Here is an 18,161-nt window from a genome sequence, read left to right as displayed (position 1 = left end):
CCTTATCTTTAGAGATGAGCACCTGAGTTTAGTCATCCTAGACTTTATTCCAGGGAGTGAAGAGAACCAGGCACTTCAGAATGAGTCATCTAACTCACTTTTGGCTGAAAGTAATCGCACCCCGAAGCTGTCTGCCTCTCTGCAGAGACCCTCAAGGGAGCTAAGGATGACTAGCTCACACAGACATGTAAAATTTGCCAATTAAATCTCACCTTAGCTCAAACCATGACATGGATCTCGATGGAAAAGATATGTCAGGTATGAGGAAACTTTCTCGAGGAAAAGATTGCATGTGAAACAACAATAAAAAAATCATTCCAAAAACAAAGAGGATTAGACCCCTATATCCTCCTGAAAAGGACGAGGAAAAAGCTAATGCATCAAATGGAAAGATGAAGAAGAATCAGAAAAAGAAGTTGATAATATTAACAAAGGACTCTCAAGGGACAAAGCAGCAGACGGATCAAAGAGGATCAGATAGAAGCAATGGTCTAGCTAGAAGAACAAGTCTTTCAAAGCCTTAGTGAATAAAGAAATTAAGGAGGATACAAGACAGATCCAGAAATGGAAAGCTTTAAGCAACAGCTGTTTAAGAAATAAAGGGAAAGAAAAACAAAACAAAAAACAAAAATAATAACCACACAAAACAGTTGGACACAAAGCAAAGACTGGTCTGAGTTGGGAGGATTGGGATAAACTTTTACCCCAAAAGAAACAAAAGCAGAAAAGACAAGAAAACAGCAAGAGATTAGACTAGAAGTTTTGTTATTGAAGTCATAACCAGATAATATATAGCTGATACGGGAAAAGAGTCAAAGAAAAGACGATACCCAGCAAGGGAAACAAATGGGAATATTTCAAAGTCTGTACAGCCCCCCTGGGGATCACTGACACGAGGCCAGTTTGTTCATGCAACTGATCATGAGATGGACGATTAGAGGCTCTTCAGGAAGGCGACAGGGGACTTCATGCAAAGAAACAGCTTAAACACAGGAAGTTGTCCTGTGAACAAAAATATGAAGGCCAGAAAGGAGTTAACAGGTCTGGACCAGAGGGGAGGCCAACATGGGGGAACACCAGTGAGCAGCTGCTACAGACCACCCCATCGAGGAGATGAAGCCTCCTTCAGACAGCGGGAAGACACTCCAGTTCTCTAAACACCCCAACACCCACCAGAAAGGGAATCAAACGGAGCAGAAGCAACACAAGGGACTTCCAGCATGCACCAGGAACATTTTTTTTGACACAGGTGCTGGACAAATTGACTAGAAGCTCAACTATTCCCTAGGGAACAGCACAGTGGAGGATGTCAGGTTTGATGTCAGGCTTGGTTGCAGCCACTCTCAGGTGTGTTTAAGATCCTGCAGGCAGGGAAGAAGGCGAGTAGCTCAACGACAACCCAGGGTTTCAGAACAGACACTCCAATGTGTTCAGGGAAGTACCAAGCAGGACCCCCTGGGATCCTCCGGTAAAGGGCAAAGGGGCCAGGAGAGCTGACCAACAACCTCCCCACTGTAACAGCAGCCCATGCTGATGGGCAGGACAGCACACGAGACCAGCTTGGCTTTACAGCAGCTCATGACTTTCCTCAGCCTCCACTGGCAGTGGCAGATCTAAGGCCTCACAGGCCTCTGGACCTAGTGGCAGAGTTTGAAGGAATGAAATACTGCCTATTAAAAAAATTAATTGGGCAGGGGACTACTTAAGCAAGCCCTTGGGATACATCTGGGACAGAATCCCAGGCAACAGCACAGGCTGGGAACTACTGGTAACCTGTGTGGGGAAGGAGCAGCTGTGCAGAAGAGGATGTAGAGTCCTCACAGGGAGAGAGGAGCCTGAGTCAGCAGCAGCCTTCATCACTGCAGCTCCGTAACTGCACACTGGGTGCAGCGAGCAGGTCGAGGGAAGCAATTACTACCCTCTATTCAGCTCTTAAGACTGCATTTAGAGTAGAGGGAGTCCGGTTCAGGACACGAGAAATGCATTGAAATAGTGCAGCAAGTCTAGGCACTGAGACGGTTAGGAGGCTGAAACCCACGACTTCAAACTGAGAGCTGAGTTTATTCAGTTTTGAGAAGAAAAGTCTGAGGGGGATATCTTGCTGCTACCTTCAACTATTCAGTGTAGAGTTACATAGAAGACACAGTCAGCATTGCCAGAAACCCATGGCAAGGGATAAGGGGCCACACAGGCAAGTTTCAGCAAAATAAATTCTGACTAAATGTAAGGGGAAAAAAAAAAGAAAATCTTCACAAGGAGGGTGGTCAAACATTAGGGCAGATTGCCCAGAGTGACCGCATCACATCCGTCTTGGAGATACTCAAAGCTCAAACACACTAGGCCCCAAGCAACTTCAAAGCCACCATGCGTTCAGTGTGGATCTCCAGAGCTCCCTCCCAATCTGAATTATTCTCCGCTCCCTTGTAGTTGTCTTTTTGTTAAATAAAGGTATGTTCTCTATTTCTGTTCCCTGGACACATCTAGTCTTCATGTATACTTTATAATCCTGGTGCAGTTCACATGGCATAGTCCTGGTAGGAAGCAGAGCCTCTCATAATCACTCATAATAAACCAGATATGAAATTAGTGATGGCAACACAGGTTTGAAATTAAGCAAATTGTTTAAAAGCGAGCAGTCAAAATATGCTTTAATGAACATCTTCAGTAATGCTGTTCCATTTAGGATACAAACTACTGCTAGTGATGCTTTGGTATTTAAGAGGATTGAAGGAAAATACACATACTCATTTAAAGGAATGATTAAAAACACAGCGCAACCGTTCAGAAATTGGATTAAGCTAAATATAGCTGCAATCTTCAAACTTAGTTTTAACCAAATATAAATCTGTAACTGAAGCTTTTAAGTTATAAACATGCCAATGATTCCTTCGCTTTTCACTCTTCTTTTTGGCCACTGAATACTCTATTGAAAGTATCAGAGCTCCAAGTCAAGAACAACTCACTTGTAACTACGAATCTGACATGGATATAGTGAGAGCAGATTGTCTGCAAGGGAACAAGAATAAACCAGCTATTTAGAGAGATTATGTAATGTAGTTCAGAGCTGTAAAATAAGATTTAAAGAGACAGTTCTGAATTTCTGCACACCAAGTACCCCTTAAAAGCCGGGCAATAACACGGCAGCTTGAAGAAGCTCAGAAAAAGAAAGAGGTCTTGTCAAAGGGATCCTCTCTGGGTTAATATTTAATTCGTAACCCTTTTTCACAATTAACAGCACCATTTGAGTGGCTCTTTTGTCAAATCTTTTAAAGCAAAGTTGAAACACCTCTTTACATCATGTCACACGTGCAGATTATTATAAAATGAATGGTATATGAACAAAAACAAACCACCTTGTGGTCCTGAACTTAGAGCTGAAATGAGTCTATTAGCACAGTATGACACAGCGGGGGGACAAACGTGATTATTGACACATAGTACTGGATCTTTCAGGGATAAATATTTTAACAAAGTGTAAATAAATAAAAAACACACTACAGCCAATTCACAAACATCCATAAATATCACCTGCTTCAATAAGGAAAGGCAGAGAATGCCAAGTGCCAAGCACCACTGCATTATAAATAGCAAGGAAAAATACTGCAGAGCCTCATGTGATGAGAGAGACTAGTTCTGTGCATTGGACATACACACACCTGGAAACTAAATCCACCAGGGTTTGCCCATAGCTTTGTATAAGTAGTATAATAAATACCAGTGTGCAAAATCATAACTTTGTAAGAAAATTCAGAACTGTTAAGCAACTATTGGTGTTGGAGGGTTTAATTTTAATTTCTCCACACAGCAGAGTGGAGAAAACTGTCTTTTTTCTCAAGAAAAGACAAAGTCGTAAATTACTGCTTTTCAGTATTCTAATGAAAAAACTTCCACCTCAATCAAAACACCCCTTAACCGCAAGCCCCAAAAAGCTGCAGCCTCACGAACTTAGCCAATAATCCAGACGCTGCACTGAGTGATGACGCTAGACACAGCGGCCCAAATCACTTCCCTTTCACCTCCGCGGAAAACACACACAGAGCAGCAGCCGGGAATCTGGCCCCAGCTACACGGGGGCGCGGAGGGAAAGCGGGGGGCGGCTGTTGTTTGTTCCCAAGGGCCCTGCTCTGCGCCCGGACTCTCCCCGGCCCCGTGGAGCCTGCAGGTTGCTGGCAGCGGAGCAGCGCTCGGACCACACGCGCGCTCGCAGCGCTCCCCCGCGCGCTGCAGACAGCCCGGCACAGCCCTGCGGCCTCCCACGGGCTCCGCTTCCTCCCTCCTGCTGTAGCCCAGGCAGCGCTCGGCCTCGGATCAGGAGCCGGCAAGGAACCGCAGGAAGGTGATCGGCTAAAGCACCCACAAAACCCGGTCACAGGTTGTGCCTCACTGGGATCACAACAGGAGCTCCTTGTGACCGCGCATTTCCAAGTGGATAACTTGGAAATGCAAGTGTAATAGAACCCGCAAATAAGCAATAATAAAATAAAAAGTTTGGCATTTCTTCTGATCAGATGGCGTCCCAAGGACAACAGCCCACTGGTCAACTACCACTGCTCTTCAGTTTTATTTAATAAATCATATCCTTTTCCTTTAAAATACATAGAGTAGGGTCATTTAGCTCACTGCACTTTCAAATGCAATGAGTATTAACCAAACTTCAAAATAATAATAAAAAAAACAGGGGCAAGGGCACACAGCGACCAAGTAACATTTTATAAATTCACCGCCGTAGCTCAGTTTGCAATTAAGAACCATGTTAAGCTCAAAATGTGATTAAATGCAGCAGACAACGGGCTCATTATGCAGCGGCAGAAAGAAGGGCCTTTCAAACACCAGTGGCACCACCTGAAGCCCGAGCTGCTCTGTCCTTGCTGGGGCTGCAGCAGGACACGGCTGAGCTCACTGGAGAGGACCCGCTCCGAGACACTCCGGCAGGGTGACAAACACACGGCGGCTGCGGAAAGCAAAGAGCAAGTTCTTTTTTCTTATATAAAGGATAACCACCAAAGAGAGAAGAAAAACTGCAGAGAGCTTCACACAGGTATAGCTAAAAATATTTTTTTTCCTCATTTTAAAACTACCTGGGAGAAATTTTCAGTTTAAGCAACTATAATCTCTTTCCTACAATGCTAATAAGCTTGTAAAGATTATTGCACGTGGTTCGGAGGTCCTCAGGAGGCCGGTATATACAAAACCTCTTGGGATAGAGGATGCTCAGACATATTTCCCTTATGCATACAAGAAAGAAGCCATGTTTAGATCCAGGCACACCTACGTTGTGCTTAATTGTGGTTACAGGTCAGGACAATAAAATGGGCTTTCAAGGGATTCCAGCACTCCTAAAGCAAGAGGACAGTATTTCATCCCCTCACTTTACTTTTCTACAATTAAAGACAAGGAATTGAGTGGTCCTTATGTGCAACAAGCCAATTTATTTTTAAAACGTCTGCACAAAATTTAGTTTGGAATTAAGTACTTTCATGCAATTACAAACATCAATGACTATAAAAGGCAATCTCAGGGTTTTATCCAACTGCTTTAAATATTAGAGTTTATACAGGCATTTTCAGAACTCCTAAGACAGTGATTTGAAACAAGCACTGATACTTGAGCTTTGCTCTGCCAAACAAGCAGGAGATGATACTATTCAGCACAAACAGCCGAATTAAGCAATCTGTAAATAAATCAGCTGAATACAGCTCAGTAAAGCAATCTGCCTATATTTCAATTACACAAATCAATCTTGTCCTTCTACAGTTATCCAGACATAATGTCAGCCAAGATTTTCTGTTTTCAAGTTGCACGTGAAAGACTAACTGAGGGAAATTCATTTATTTAAAATACCCCAAAGAACAAACACTGTATCAGTAAAACCTATCTGCCTCCCTTGACTAAGTACATGTCAGCTTTTTGGTCTTTGACACGACAGTCCATCAGCTGTCATGTCCAAAAGTCATGAAATGGGAGTATTAATTAGCCAAAAAATGACATCTCCTGCCCATTGATATGAGTAACAGCAGTTGAAACTGGAAGACCACTCTGTATCTGGAATAAAAGCTGCTTTTATTCATTCACTTTAAAGAGTGCACATTATATGGATCTCAGCTAAAATGTATATAATCAAAACATTCATTCAAAAACTCTCTGGACACTAGGATCTTTTTTTCTATTTTTTTTTTCTCTCTATTCAACTACCAGCTAGTAAGCGTGGAATTATTATGAGGTGTGCATAAATGTGTGCATTATCTTATATCTGAAAATAAACATAAATAAAGTCTTACATGAACCCTGAAAACTGATAAAATAAAAAACCACAGCAAGTTACCAGGTAATAAAAAGGTGAAATGGGCAGGGGGACCTTGAAAAGCCCTTTCACACTATGATATTACTGTCAGCTGCCATTACTCCTTGTCAGCCAGCTATCTGACCTCAAAAATCAGCAGTAACAACCAAATGAGAACACAAGCTAAAAAACAGCACTAGGCAGACCTGTCTACTCTCCAATGAGTGGCCTGCCAAGGATTTGAGGTCACATTCAAAACTAAAAATTAATTGGAATCAATTGTATTAAAATAATAAAGAAGTCACATCAATAAGTTTAAAGTGTTAAACAAGTACCATTCTGCAGAGTTTGTGCTCGCGACTCCTTTCCCAAGTTGGCATGGAATCCTCCTCCTAAAGTTGGTGTTTTGCCTGCACCTATGAGGAGAAAGAGAGAGACGTGTCAAAGGCAATAACTGAATTTAAACATCAAAGAAAACCTTACTGCACCACTCTACTCAGTATCTGCACAATTTACAACATGCCAAATTACATTAAGGGCAAACAGAGCTGCTCGAGGGCCTTAAAACATCACATACAAACCCCATGGGGTTTTGTTCCTCTTTGGAATACCATGGAAAATACTTGGCACCACAACTCTCCCACTGTCAGCTTCAAAGCACAGCAGTGTGGCACCTCTCACTTTGAGCCGAACATTAAAATCAATATTGTAAAATCCTCCTCAAAGTAAATGAGGAAACAACAGCTTAGTTGCTCTTTTTTTTTTTAAGTCTGCAGAATATTCAATACTGAATTTTAATAGCTAATTGCTGGCATTACAGAGTATAAGCCACTGTTACCATTCAGCGATGACTGTTGCCTCGTACATACGTAACACACACTGCAAAGTAACTCAAGTTTAATATTAGGCACACGCTTGGGCTACGAAAACTGCAAGTCTGGAACTGCTATGTTTACACCTTGAAAGGTTAGAGACTAAAATAAATCAGAGCTGTAAATGAGCATGAACGAGAGGCTGGTTCAGGCATCGGGGCCAGCGCGGAGCAGCCCGAGCGCAGGGAGCCCCCTGGGAGTCTGTGGAGCTGCTCATGCAAACGAATGGGGCAGAGCAGGGAATTCACTGCTAAGGACAGGAAGAGTCACTCACAAAAGCAGTAAGATTTTTAAATAAATAAATAAATGAATGAATAATCAGGCTACCTCGAGCAGCATATTAGAATCCATCAGCTTAGCAGCCACTGAGACCAAGAAACTAAATTGCAGAGGATTGGAAACAAGTAATTTGTTAGTAATTGGACTTCTGCTTAATTCCAGTAGTCTGCTTTTCAGAGTAAGAAAAAGCCCCCTCGTTCCCTATCAGGCTTATACAGTTTCTCGGAGGTTCCCATGGCTCCATTTGCCCTCCTTAGGCCAGGTCTTCAGGACCAGCTGGAACAGCTTTGGGACAAGAACACGCAGAGCAGCAACGCGCCGGTTAAAGCAACTCGGGACGTTTCTCTTACACACCTGCCTAAGATACCTGTGTAACAAGCCCACCTACACTTTCCTCTGCAGGAACTCTCACTAGACTTTGCTCAGTCACTTTTCCCTCAACTGTAGTTAATGTACATTCATGTTGAACCAAAATACATATATATATATATATATATATAAACACACAGTGGTAATAGTTTTACATGCATTTTCCTCAGTAGAAAACCTAACTTTAGAAAGTCTTTTTCCCATGCCTCCATTTTTTTTCCTTTTTTGCTCTACCACGGGCTATCCCCCTTGCCTGATGTACAGCAGGAGATGTTGCCCTGAAGCACCCGCCGAGCCGCGGAGGCCACAAGCAGACAGACACGGGACAGCCCGAGCACCCTCACACATGGGTTGTGCCAAAGTCACCACGACAACCCCACTAACGCGACCTCCTAACACACCAACAGCCCGAACCTAGCGGACTGCTGCCACCAAAACAGCTGCACTACTGCTTCACGGGCTTCTATGTCACTAAAAAGCTTATGCAAATGATCTAACGCCTTTAACAAAACAGTTTAACTTACTCAGAAGCTGAAATCCTGATAAAATTAAAAGAACAAAAAAAAGCTGAGATTTCAGTTCTTTTTTGCTTATTGAATGATTGCTTTTTATTAGACATGACGGTATCACATGCTAGCTATTAAGTTATACCAGGCGTACTGTTATGTTAGGCACAAAATTCATTTCTTTCAGAGACTTGCAGCTGCTGGCAGACACTAGCAGGTCTATCTCACTGGCAAGTTCTATCAGATTCGATGCACTTTTTCTCAGCAAGTTAACTGGGAAGAGTGTACATCTTGGATTAGAATGTGGCTTTGAAAACTGACAGAAAACTAGTCTGTTGTGCACTTACATACTGAGAACTGCAAACTGCTTCAATCGACTATGAAGTCTCGCCATCAGCTTCAGCCCTTACAAGCCAAACTCAAAGCAAACTCATTAATGCAACTGTTCAGGTGGATAACAAAAAGAAAGTCTGGAAAAAAAAAATCTGTGAAATCCTCAGCTTGGGGTCTTTTTAAGACCAAAAAGACCTAGTCATTTAAAAAGTAAAAATAAAAAGGAACAGCAATCAACATCCCAGCTCAACTTCCTACCTCTGCAGCTTCAAAGACAAATTAAATTGCTTTTGTTTGTTCACATTTAGCTTTTAAGATGAACAAAAAATACATATCCTAGAAGTATCTGGTGCCTGCAAACTCTTTCAGGACTTCTCCAAACCCACATGTAGAGGATCCTCAGGTGACGTGGCGCCTCCCGATTCTTCTTAGGAACTAGCTCAAATCCTCAAGGCTTTGCTAAACTTTGCTAAAAGCTCTACAAAAATTCTCCTCAGCTGGTAAAAGCAGCAAAGTCAGAAGTCTGGGGCTAACGTGAAAGAGCAACTAAAAGAACAGAGGTAGTGGGAATGGCAGTGCTCCTTATGGATTTTGTTTTCCTCTGAACCAAGGAGCAAGTGAAGACAGGACATGAAACTTCACTTACTCTGCTGTTCAGGTTGTATCTGCATTTGAGAAGAGCAGCACCATCAGCATCCCTCCCTGCCAATTAAAACTGGAAAATGCCAGTCCTTTCTCCAGGAAAATATAGGATGAAGAGCTTCAATTTAGGAATTAAAACATTTACAGATCCACTGAAAAAGCTGTAATGAATGCAGAGTGCAGGAAAGCGTTTCATAACCAAGGGAGACTTGGCCATCTAATCCAAAAAGTTTAGTAAGATTCCTATTTAAATTATACCAGAAAACCAAAAAAGCAGAGCAGGTCAGTGTCACATGTATTTCATGCCTATGGCAGCAAATATACATACATATATATATATAATTAAATGTTTTTGGAACATACAAAACAAAATCTATAATTGAAAGAGTACTTATTTTCTCTTGCCAGTCCATTTTGCACATGAGGGAACAGATATGTGCACACCACAGCCAGATAAAATGCTAAGACTGGATAAATTATACAAAAAAAAAGTTTTAGCCAATTTCACTGCAGCTGACTATCTGTAAACTTCTCTTCATAATTACCAATCAAGGAGATTAATATACTGCTGTGTCCACTCCCCTGAGCTCCAAACTGCACAGTCTATGGAAACCAGTGTGTCCAAGGTTATGCACAAAATCCAGCATTTTCCCAACTGACAGCTGGATATTCTGCAGTACTTCAGGCAAGTAACTGTAGCCATCCCAAGGAGAGCGTAGGAGACATGCAGTGCCTAGAACAAAAATACACGCTCAAATCCGAGGCAAGATTGCCACCTTGAGGAGTTCAGAAGAGAAGCAGAAAGCAAAGAGAAATCTAGAAATCTCACCAAAATGAATAGTGGATAGTAGGGGTTTTTTTGTATGAAATAAATGAGTTTCCTCTCTTCCTCCCCAAGACAAGATAAAGATAGATTAGTTTCATACTCAGAAAAGTGAAAACCTAGCAAAAAGTTAAAAAAAATAGAGTTAAGTACTCTTCAGAATTTTCCCAAAGATTTGTAAATCCAGCATGTGCGGAACTAATTTCTCTTCTGCAACTTGATTATGACACTCTATAATTTTAGTTTACACAAATTAGTCTCATCTCTAGAGAGCTGGATCACAGGTGAGGAGAATTTTGGTGTCATTATCATGATTCTCCGTTTCAGCACCCAGTGTTTTCTGAACACGCATTAGCAGCACAGTCCATTTCAGGACTATTTAGCACTGCACTCTACAAGGTCTTTTAGATCAGAATTTTGGTGTTTTAGGAAACTTCATTAACTACTGATTCAAAATAAGGCCTCTAGCACTTTCATTTTTGTAAGGCAACAAAAAAACTCAATAATCTTGATTTGAGAATTAATCAAAACTTAAGAATCTAATTGAATACAGACATCACTCTTTACCAATTCCCTCACTAGTAATTTTGTGTCTTTTTTTTTTTTTTTTTTGTCTTACTTATCAAGTTCTGGAGAAAAAATAAAGGAAAAAAAATGAAGGCTTAAGAAGAACAGGTGATAAGCTTGGCTTAAATTTTAAGAAGCTTCTTCTCCTTGTATCAAGTCTCTCACCCTTACCAGTTGTCTGACTGTAATTTTCCACTGTTCAACACACGATTTTCAAACATCAAGACTGAAATACAGTGAAAAAGTCAAACCCCAATAAAGTTCTGCATTTGAAATCAATACAATCTCACACCCTGAGACACAAGAAAACAAAAGTAAGTTACCAAAGATAAACTAGAAGGTGAAACTTGACGAGGAGCTTCCATAAGCACACCTGAGAAGTGGAGCATACAACAGCTTTATTAAAGGATGTGCTACGTTGCAGTGTCCCCTGGCAAATTTAGAGTGTCCTTTTAGCATTTATCACTACAATCACTCAGTGCACTGCAGTAAACTGCTTAAATTTTATTTTGTTGCAAGTAATTGGAACTGCAAGAAAGTTTCCTTTGACACACCAGAGTGCCAGCACATTGGAAACAGGCCGCTAACAAACATTGTGCAGCCTCCCACGCTGGCAGCCATAGCAAGCCCGTGCTGGACCGTTCCACGTTACCAGTTCACAAGTCTCGTTTGTCCCTACAAGCCAGAGGGAGCAAATCGCCTTCCACAAGCAACATCCTGCCCAGCAGACTCCTTCAGCATCTGGAGATCTGAATATTTGGGGAGCCTTAGGGCTCACGCACTGCTCAAGAGCCATGAGTCCAGTTTCACCCGACCCCGCGGCAGGGCTTCAGCTGCAGTAACATTCTCAGGGTCTCTCCCTTGCAGCCTTCTGCGTCTGTGACTGTCTGTGGAAGAGTCACTCCCCTCGAATCACCCGGGCTGCTCATGCAGAGCACGGTACAAGGCTCGTCATTGCACTGTTTCCCCCTATATACACCAATGACTGCACAGTTCAGGTGAGAACTGACAAGCTGGCATTTGGAGAAAATACACGTTTGCAATTTAGCGTATTAATTATTTTTATTGAAAGTCCCCCAAAATGTATTTTTCCTCATTAAAGCCTGATTTAATGCTAACTGAAGTCACTCGGTCTGTTCAGTCTCGTGCACACACTGGTGACGAGCATCCGCCTGGATCCCAAACACAGGGCGGTTCCATAGAAATCCACTTTGGCAGCCACTCCATAAATCCTCCTGCTGAGGCTTTCCACAACACACATGGACGATGACTAATCCTGTAGCCTTAGCTGGAGGTGACAAATGTCCCTCGTTCCACCAACTTGTCTTCTCCAACTCACAATACTGTCATCAAAAAGACCATCTAAATGGATGCAGGATCTCGTTTCACATTGCCAGGAATTAGCCAGCTTGAAAACAGAGCGTCAGAGCAACAACACCTGGAAGCCCCACCACCTCTGCTTACCCACCAGGGACATTTTTGTGACAGCCATCAGTAACTGAGCACTGCAGTCTTTTCTTCACATAACTACTTAACTCTTTTGACCAAGTCCAGCAGAAAATGAGTAAGAGAAGGACAGGCAAGATCTTCACCTCAGCATACACTAGGGATCCTCCCTGGCTGCTGCTATCTCAGCCTGGTTGACACTGGACTTGTGGGGGTCCATCACTCTTAGCATTACCCTCTGTATGCAGTCTCATGCAGACAAAAGAAAACACCTTCCTCCTCATTATGAGCATTACTCCTTCCCCTGCTGTTTAGCTCTCTTTCTTTGGAAGTCCCTTTACCTATGAAAGTTTCAGAAAACTTTATTCTGTTTCTCAAAGGCAACTAACAGGACTCTTGGTCTACATTCAAACTCTGTCAGATTATGGGGGTTACTTTTTGTTACGCTTCTCGCTATTTTTTAGACTGGTTCCTAGTTAAAAGCTTCTGCAAAATAATCCTGATTTACATTTTCACTAGGGATGCACCTGCAAACCTTCTAGCCACCCTCTCTTGAGCACAAAGCAGGGCTGGGTGCCACGCAGGCCCTGGACTCCCAAGGGGCTGTGGGGACTCCCCAAGGCAGGACCTGTTCCACACGGGAGCAGGGCCGCTGGGGCAGCCCCTTCCCGGGCATCGGGCCCCTCTGCAGGGACAGGGACACGGCTGTCACCCACGGGCTGGGGCCAGATGAGGCCCGTGGCTGGGCAGGGGACTCCAGGCCCTTGAGATGCAGGTCAGTTTTCTTCCTGTACACACCAAGTTCCTTAAGAAGAGGTAAGTTATCCGGATCACCCTATGGTTTACTCCCAAAGAAGCTTCTCCAGGCGCTATTCCTCTCAATCAATTATCAAGCAGCTAAAGACAATTTCGGGACCAAAAGAGGGATCGCAGGAACGCACAAGCTCAGTATGTCCTGCCGTGCCACCCTCCCATGCTTCATTACCTTCCGAGTTAGTCTTTCAGCTTGCCACCCGCCTGCTGGCAAGGCAGCCTTCTCCGGTGAGACCGTTCTCTGCTTCGACGCGTGCTGGGTGGAAGCCCTGGATTCCCACTTTCCCAGCTTCACAAAACAAAACCCCGAGGAGCACCAAAGTCTGCATCACGCTGAGCTTGACTCTCACTCTTCCGCTTCATCCTTACTTTTCAGCCTCAGGGGACATACCTGTGAACACAGTTTCTCACAGCCACAAGCCTAGGGGCCTCCCATTAAGGCAGAGTACAAGAGCGAGCAAAGATTTCTCTCCCTCCAAAAGCAGCACACAACACACAAGTTGCCCTTCTACAGAAGCAGCAGCTGAAAAAACAGCGCAGACCACAGGGGGATGCAGTGAAGTCCCTTCTCTCAGTGCAACTAGAATGTAATGAAGGAGAGACACAGCCCTGACCTACTGCAGTGCTTCACTGCTGAGATACATTCAAATGTTAGGACTGTTAAGAGTCTGTTATTAACTTAGGTGTGAAGAGAAAAAACAGACTACATTTATTCTGATAAAGAGAACAAGGAACTTCAAATCAAATCCTCCATGCATTTGGCAAGAAGCCACAAAGAGCAACCTCCTAAGTTCATGAAAGTGTGAACTAGCCAACAGTTATAAGGTGGACAGTTATTCTTCAAAACTAGATTCACTTGGGCAAAGCACATTCCTCAAAGGTTTGCTCTGCAAGTACCAGTTATTTGGAGCTCAAATGTGCTTGACAACCCTTTTCCAACAGTATCTGCATAATTTTCCATATTTTAATTAGTCAAGCTTAAAAACTAAACCTTGATCAGCAGGTGAGGGGTGCTTCAAAAGAGACCATCTGCCACTCCCTGATACACAAAAACACCGGCAGCAACTGTGGGATTAGGCTCACTCATGATCATCTTCACCATTCCCATCAAGGCAGTGGCTATTACTATGCTGGGACAACTAGGACATGCACCTCTAAAGGGCTTCCAAACAGGACTATTTGGCCTAGTTCTCTATTTGCTCATTTACATAAACATGCCATCCCATTTTATATGCATCAAATACCACCAGGGAAGATTCCATAGCCACATTACCAAGCCATATTACTGCACAGGCAACTCGATAAGCCTTCCTCTAAAGAAAACTTTTTGTTGCAGCCCGGATTTCTGGACACCTTATTGAAGACTTGCTCACAGTCATAACTATTTCTACTACTGATTTCTCAAAGAGATCAGCAGTTTTAGCCAAACTTTTTCAAGAGAAAACACGCTACACTACTGTCAACATCATGCTCATCACTTGCCAAAACACAAAGTGCAAGAAACAGGTATTAACACAAAGGGACAGTGGTCTTCAGATTCTTGGATGGGTTTGAAAAGAACAGTCAATACTCTGAAAAGCATCTTTATTAATCTCAAAAAGAACAGGATCTTCCTCTAAAGAGCCACGAGATTGTCTAGTCATTTTTGAACCCATGCAAAATTTTAACATCCACAACTTAAGATTCAAAACTTTAAAAAGTGTTCTGAAAAAAATACCTCCTTTTGCTCCTGCAAGCTTTAAAGCAAGCTAGCTGCTGGCTTTTTGCTAGGGCTCCCCAGACTTTGCATTACAAGGTACTGAACAATTTGCTCATTTGTTCAACAAAATTGCTCATTCTTGCCATAATAGTCAACATTTTACAGGCCCCTACCACGTCCCCAGTCAATAATCTTTTTGTCCACATGAAGCAGCTGAGTCTATTTAGTCAGTCATCCCTGAGAAGCTCTTGAAGAAGCCCTCCTCTTGATCACCTCCTTCGTCCTCTCCGCACCTTTTCTAGTGCTATTAGATCCTTCCTTAAGGAGGGAGAGGAAAAGAGAGGAACAGATGAGAACTGTGCACAGTATTTAAGTTGCTGCCAGTACTGTGTACTACTGCTGTCATAGTCTTTTCTTGATTAACTTCTAACCTTCCCCTTTCTTTACACTGAGAATGATCATTGGGCTAAATGTTTCTAGGGAGCTACCCACTACAACCTAAGTATCTTTTCTGAATGACACCACTCAGTGCAGAGACCCTATCCCTCATCTGATGGACAGGAATGATCCTAACTCCCACAGGGATTGGGAATCCCATGTGCTGGGTAGCAACTCAGCCACTAAGAGCAACAGGTCCCTCTACAGTCTTTATTATTCCAAATAATTTAGTGTGCAAGCCTCATTACTGCACCATTCACCCAATTTGTAGCCATCAAACAGTACAGACTGGGTCTGGAAGAGTTTGGGAGATCTTGCAATCCTGGTTTGCTGTACGACCAGGAAATCTGTGCTCCTCGGACACCAAAAGCCCCATTCGTGTCAGGGCTACTGGGCTCCCAGTCAGACGACCCTTCACACCCTGCGAAACCTAAACAGCCTTTTCCAAAACACCCTCCCTGGCTGTCCGAGAGCCGGGCTCTCAAGACAGAGCACCCAGGAATCTATGAGCACATGGACACAGCGACTCTCCGTACGGTCAGGGCTGCCCTCAAGCACCAGGCTGCAGTCCTGCCGTGAGCCTTGGCCAAGGCTCTCCACATCTCTGGGAGCCACTGGCCGAAATAGCCTGCAGGTGACAGGAAAAGGTGCAAAGGTGTTCAAGTCAGGGAACTTGGATGGAAACCTGCTCACGTTCAGCCAGAAGAGTCACTGAAAGCTATACCTGACCTGAAAATGTTGCTTTCATCAAATATGTGTGTTCTGATTTAAAGAAACACACATTCCTTCGGAAATTCTCCAGCCAGCACAACGCTCTGGACACAAACTCTGTCTTGCTTATACAGGAGAGGACTTTTCCTCCTCTGCCTCCCTACGAAGCTGTAAATCAGTGCCATGTAAGCATAACAGACAAGTATATACCATGAAGACACTTTTATTCTAGCAAAAAGCCACGTTTTCAGATTGTTTTAAATTAAATGAGGCAAGAAATGATTAAATATACAACAGAAAAAAAAAGCTGTTTGGAACATGAAGAATTATACTAATATAAATCACCCACACTATGTTTTGCTTAATATTCAACACACGAAATAGGGTTTTCACTCCTCCTTGCACTAAGTTAGCAAATCTACAAGCAACAAGGTTTGTGAAAGTCCTGTTGTACCCTTTCCACAAACAATACTCTTCAACATACACACATACATTAACGCACACGGGGACTCATTATGTGCTAGAAGGGCACAACACGAACAGCCCTCGCGGCCCCATCTTGTGCCAGCCAGATAAAGCCCGTGCACGAAGGGCAATAGGTGCTACACACAATCATATCTTCACTTCTACACACCCACCTACCCTCATGGTGCTTATCTGCCTTCCAGGGTGCAAGAGCTATCTTCCAGAGCAATACAAGGTAAGGAAACAACTATATAAGAACACGGAATTACACAGAACCCATGGCAAACAAGTACTCAACAGCAGCACCTCAAGGCTTGTATAAAATGGGTAAAGTCCCGTTTATCCAAAAATGGATAAAGAAACTTCGTGAAATTGCTGTGCAGTTCATCCCGTAGAAGAAACACAGTCTCAGGGTGCTGCAGTTCCTGGCCTTCCTTCTGATACTTCTTTGCAAGGTAAATGCATCCCTAAAGGGAGCTCTAGTTGTGCAACCCCTGCCCTGCATAACGCTGCTGGGGTGGGAGGGAAAAATAAAAAGCAGCAGAGGCCCCTACCGAAGCATTCACCACATCACCACAAAGCGAAGGATGGGAGAGCCCCTCACCAGCAGTAAACGCAGGCACAGCCAGTGCTGCCTGCACCGGCACCGGCCAGCACCACGGAGGGCAACCCCGGACCACGGCCTCCCAAGCTCCAGCGAGCATCGGCACCCTGTCCCCCCAAAACTCCTTGGTCCTTCAGTCCTGCTTGTTTTACTGCCAAGCTCCTTCGCAAAGCTCATGCCCATGGCGGCATGACCTCATGCCTGGTGCCTTCTTCCTTACAGACATTCCCAATATCTTTTTTCCTTGTCTTGACGTGTTCTTCCCACACGCACCCTCATTCCCCCTTCCACACACAGCCCCAGACCCCCCTCCCATGCAACGGGTCCCCCCACACGGAGCTCCAGCCCCTCACACGCTCGTTCCTGTCATGGAGCATCTCTCCCATCTTGCACAGCCTCCCCAAGCATCCTGGCCTTCCCATACCATCCCTGTCCCCATGAGAGGGCCCTTTCCCTGCATTGTCCCCTAGACACTTTGCACTTACCCCATACACAGTTTTTATCCCCAACATCTTCCCCAGCGAAGGTTCTTGCTCCTCCCTGGAGCTCCCTCTCCCCCGCGCACCACCCCTGGATCTGTAGCTCCAGCCACGGCACCTGCCCCCTTGTCCCTTAGGCCCCCCACTGTCCCCACGCGCTGCCCCACGCGCCCAGACTCCTGCAGCTCCCTGCTCCGCACCCCACCAGGGCCCTCCCACGCACTCTCCGTGTCCCCGCATCCTCTGCCCCACGCCCCGGCCCCACTCCCCGCCGCAGCACCGCACACCCCCCACGTGCGGCCCGCCCGGCGCTCACCGTCGAGCGACACGAACTGCCCCACGGCGGAGGAGCCGCCGCCGCTGTTCTCCACGAACTGCACCTCCGAGACGATGATGTTGTCCTCGAGCACGGAGCCGCAGCCCGTGCACACCGCGTCCCCGCGCGCCGCGTCCACCTCGATGTCCGAGCAGCCGCAGGCGGCGCACACCCGCCCGCCCGGCATGGCGCCCCCTCGCCGCTACCGCCGCCCAGTCCGGCTCGGCTCGGCTCGGCTCGGCGCGGCGCGGCGCGGCTCGGCCCGGCCCGGCACAGCCCGGCCCGGCGCGGTTCCCGCAGGCCTCGCTCGCCGGCACCGGCACGGGGAGGCGGCGGCCGCGGCCTCCTCGAGCTCTCGCGAGACTCGCGCCCGCCCCCGGCCCGCCCTCCGCGCCGCCATGGCGGCCGCGCCGGGTTCCCCGGCGCGGCTTTGGGGATGGCGGCGGCTCCCGCGCTGCCCCCGGGCGCCGCTTCTGCTGCCCCCGCTTTGGAGTCGCCACCGCCACCCGCCCAACGCCC

The 18,161-nt window shown here is 45.2% G+C and overlaps 1 protein-coding gene across 1 annotated transcript in view; it reads right to left on the bottom strand.

Moving 5' to 3' along the window:
• Nucleotides 1-17,848, bottom strand: part of BRF1 (BRF1 general transcription factor IIIB subunit) — a 157,923-nt gene extending 140,075 nt beyond the window's left edge. Inside the window, exons 1-2 of the mRNA XM_088539541.1 lie at nt 17,643-17,848; nt 6,616-6,696 (exon numbers count right to left, since the gene is read on the bottom strand). Coding sequence (XP_088395667.1) covers nt 6,616-6,696; nt 17,643-17,829 — 268 coding nt within the window. The 5' untranslated portion in view covers nt 17,830-17,848. The remainder of the gene's footprint in view (nt 1-6,615; nt 6,697-17,642) is intronic.
• Nucleotides 17,849-18,161: the final 313 nt, after the last annotated feature.

The sequence above is a fragment of the Tinamus guttatus genome, unplaced genomic scaffold, assembly GCF_059628265.1.
Source record: "Tinamus guttatus ecotype Peru unplaced genomic scaffold, ASM5962826v1 Tinamus_guttatus_pri_ptg000048l, whole genome shotgun sequence".
NCBI lineage: Eukaryota > Metazoa > Chordata > Aves > Tinamiformes > Tinamidae > Tinamus > Tinamus guttatus.
This window is presented reverse-complemented; position numbering and strand designations above follow the sequence as displayed.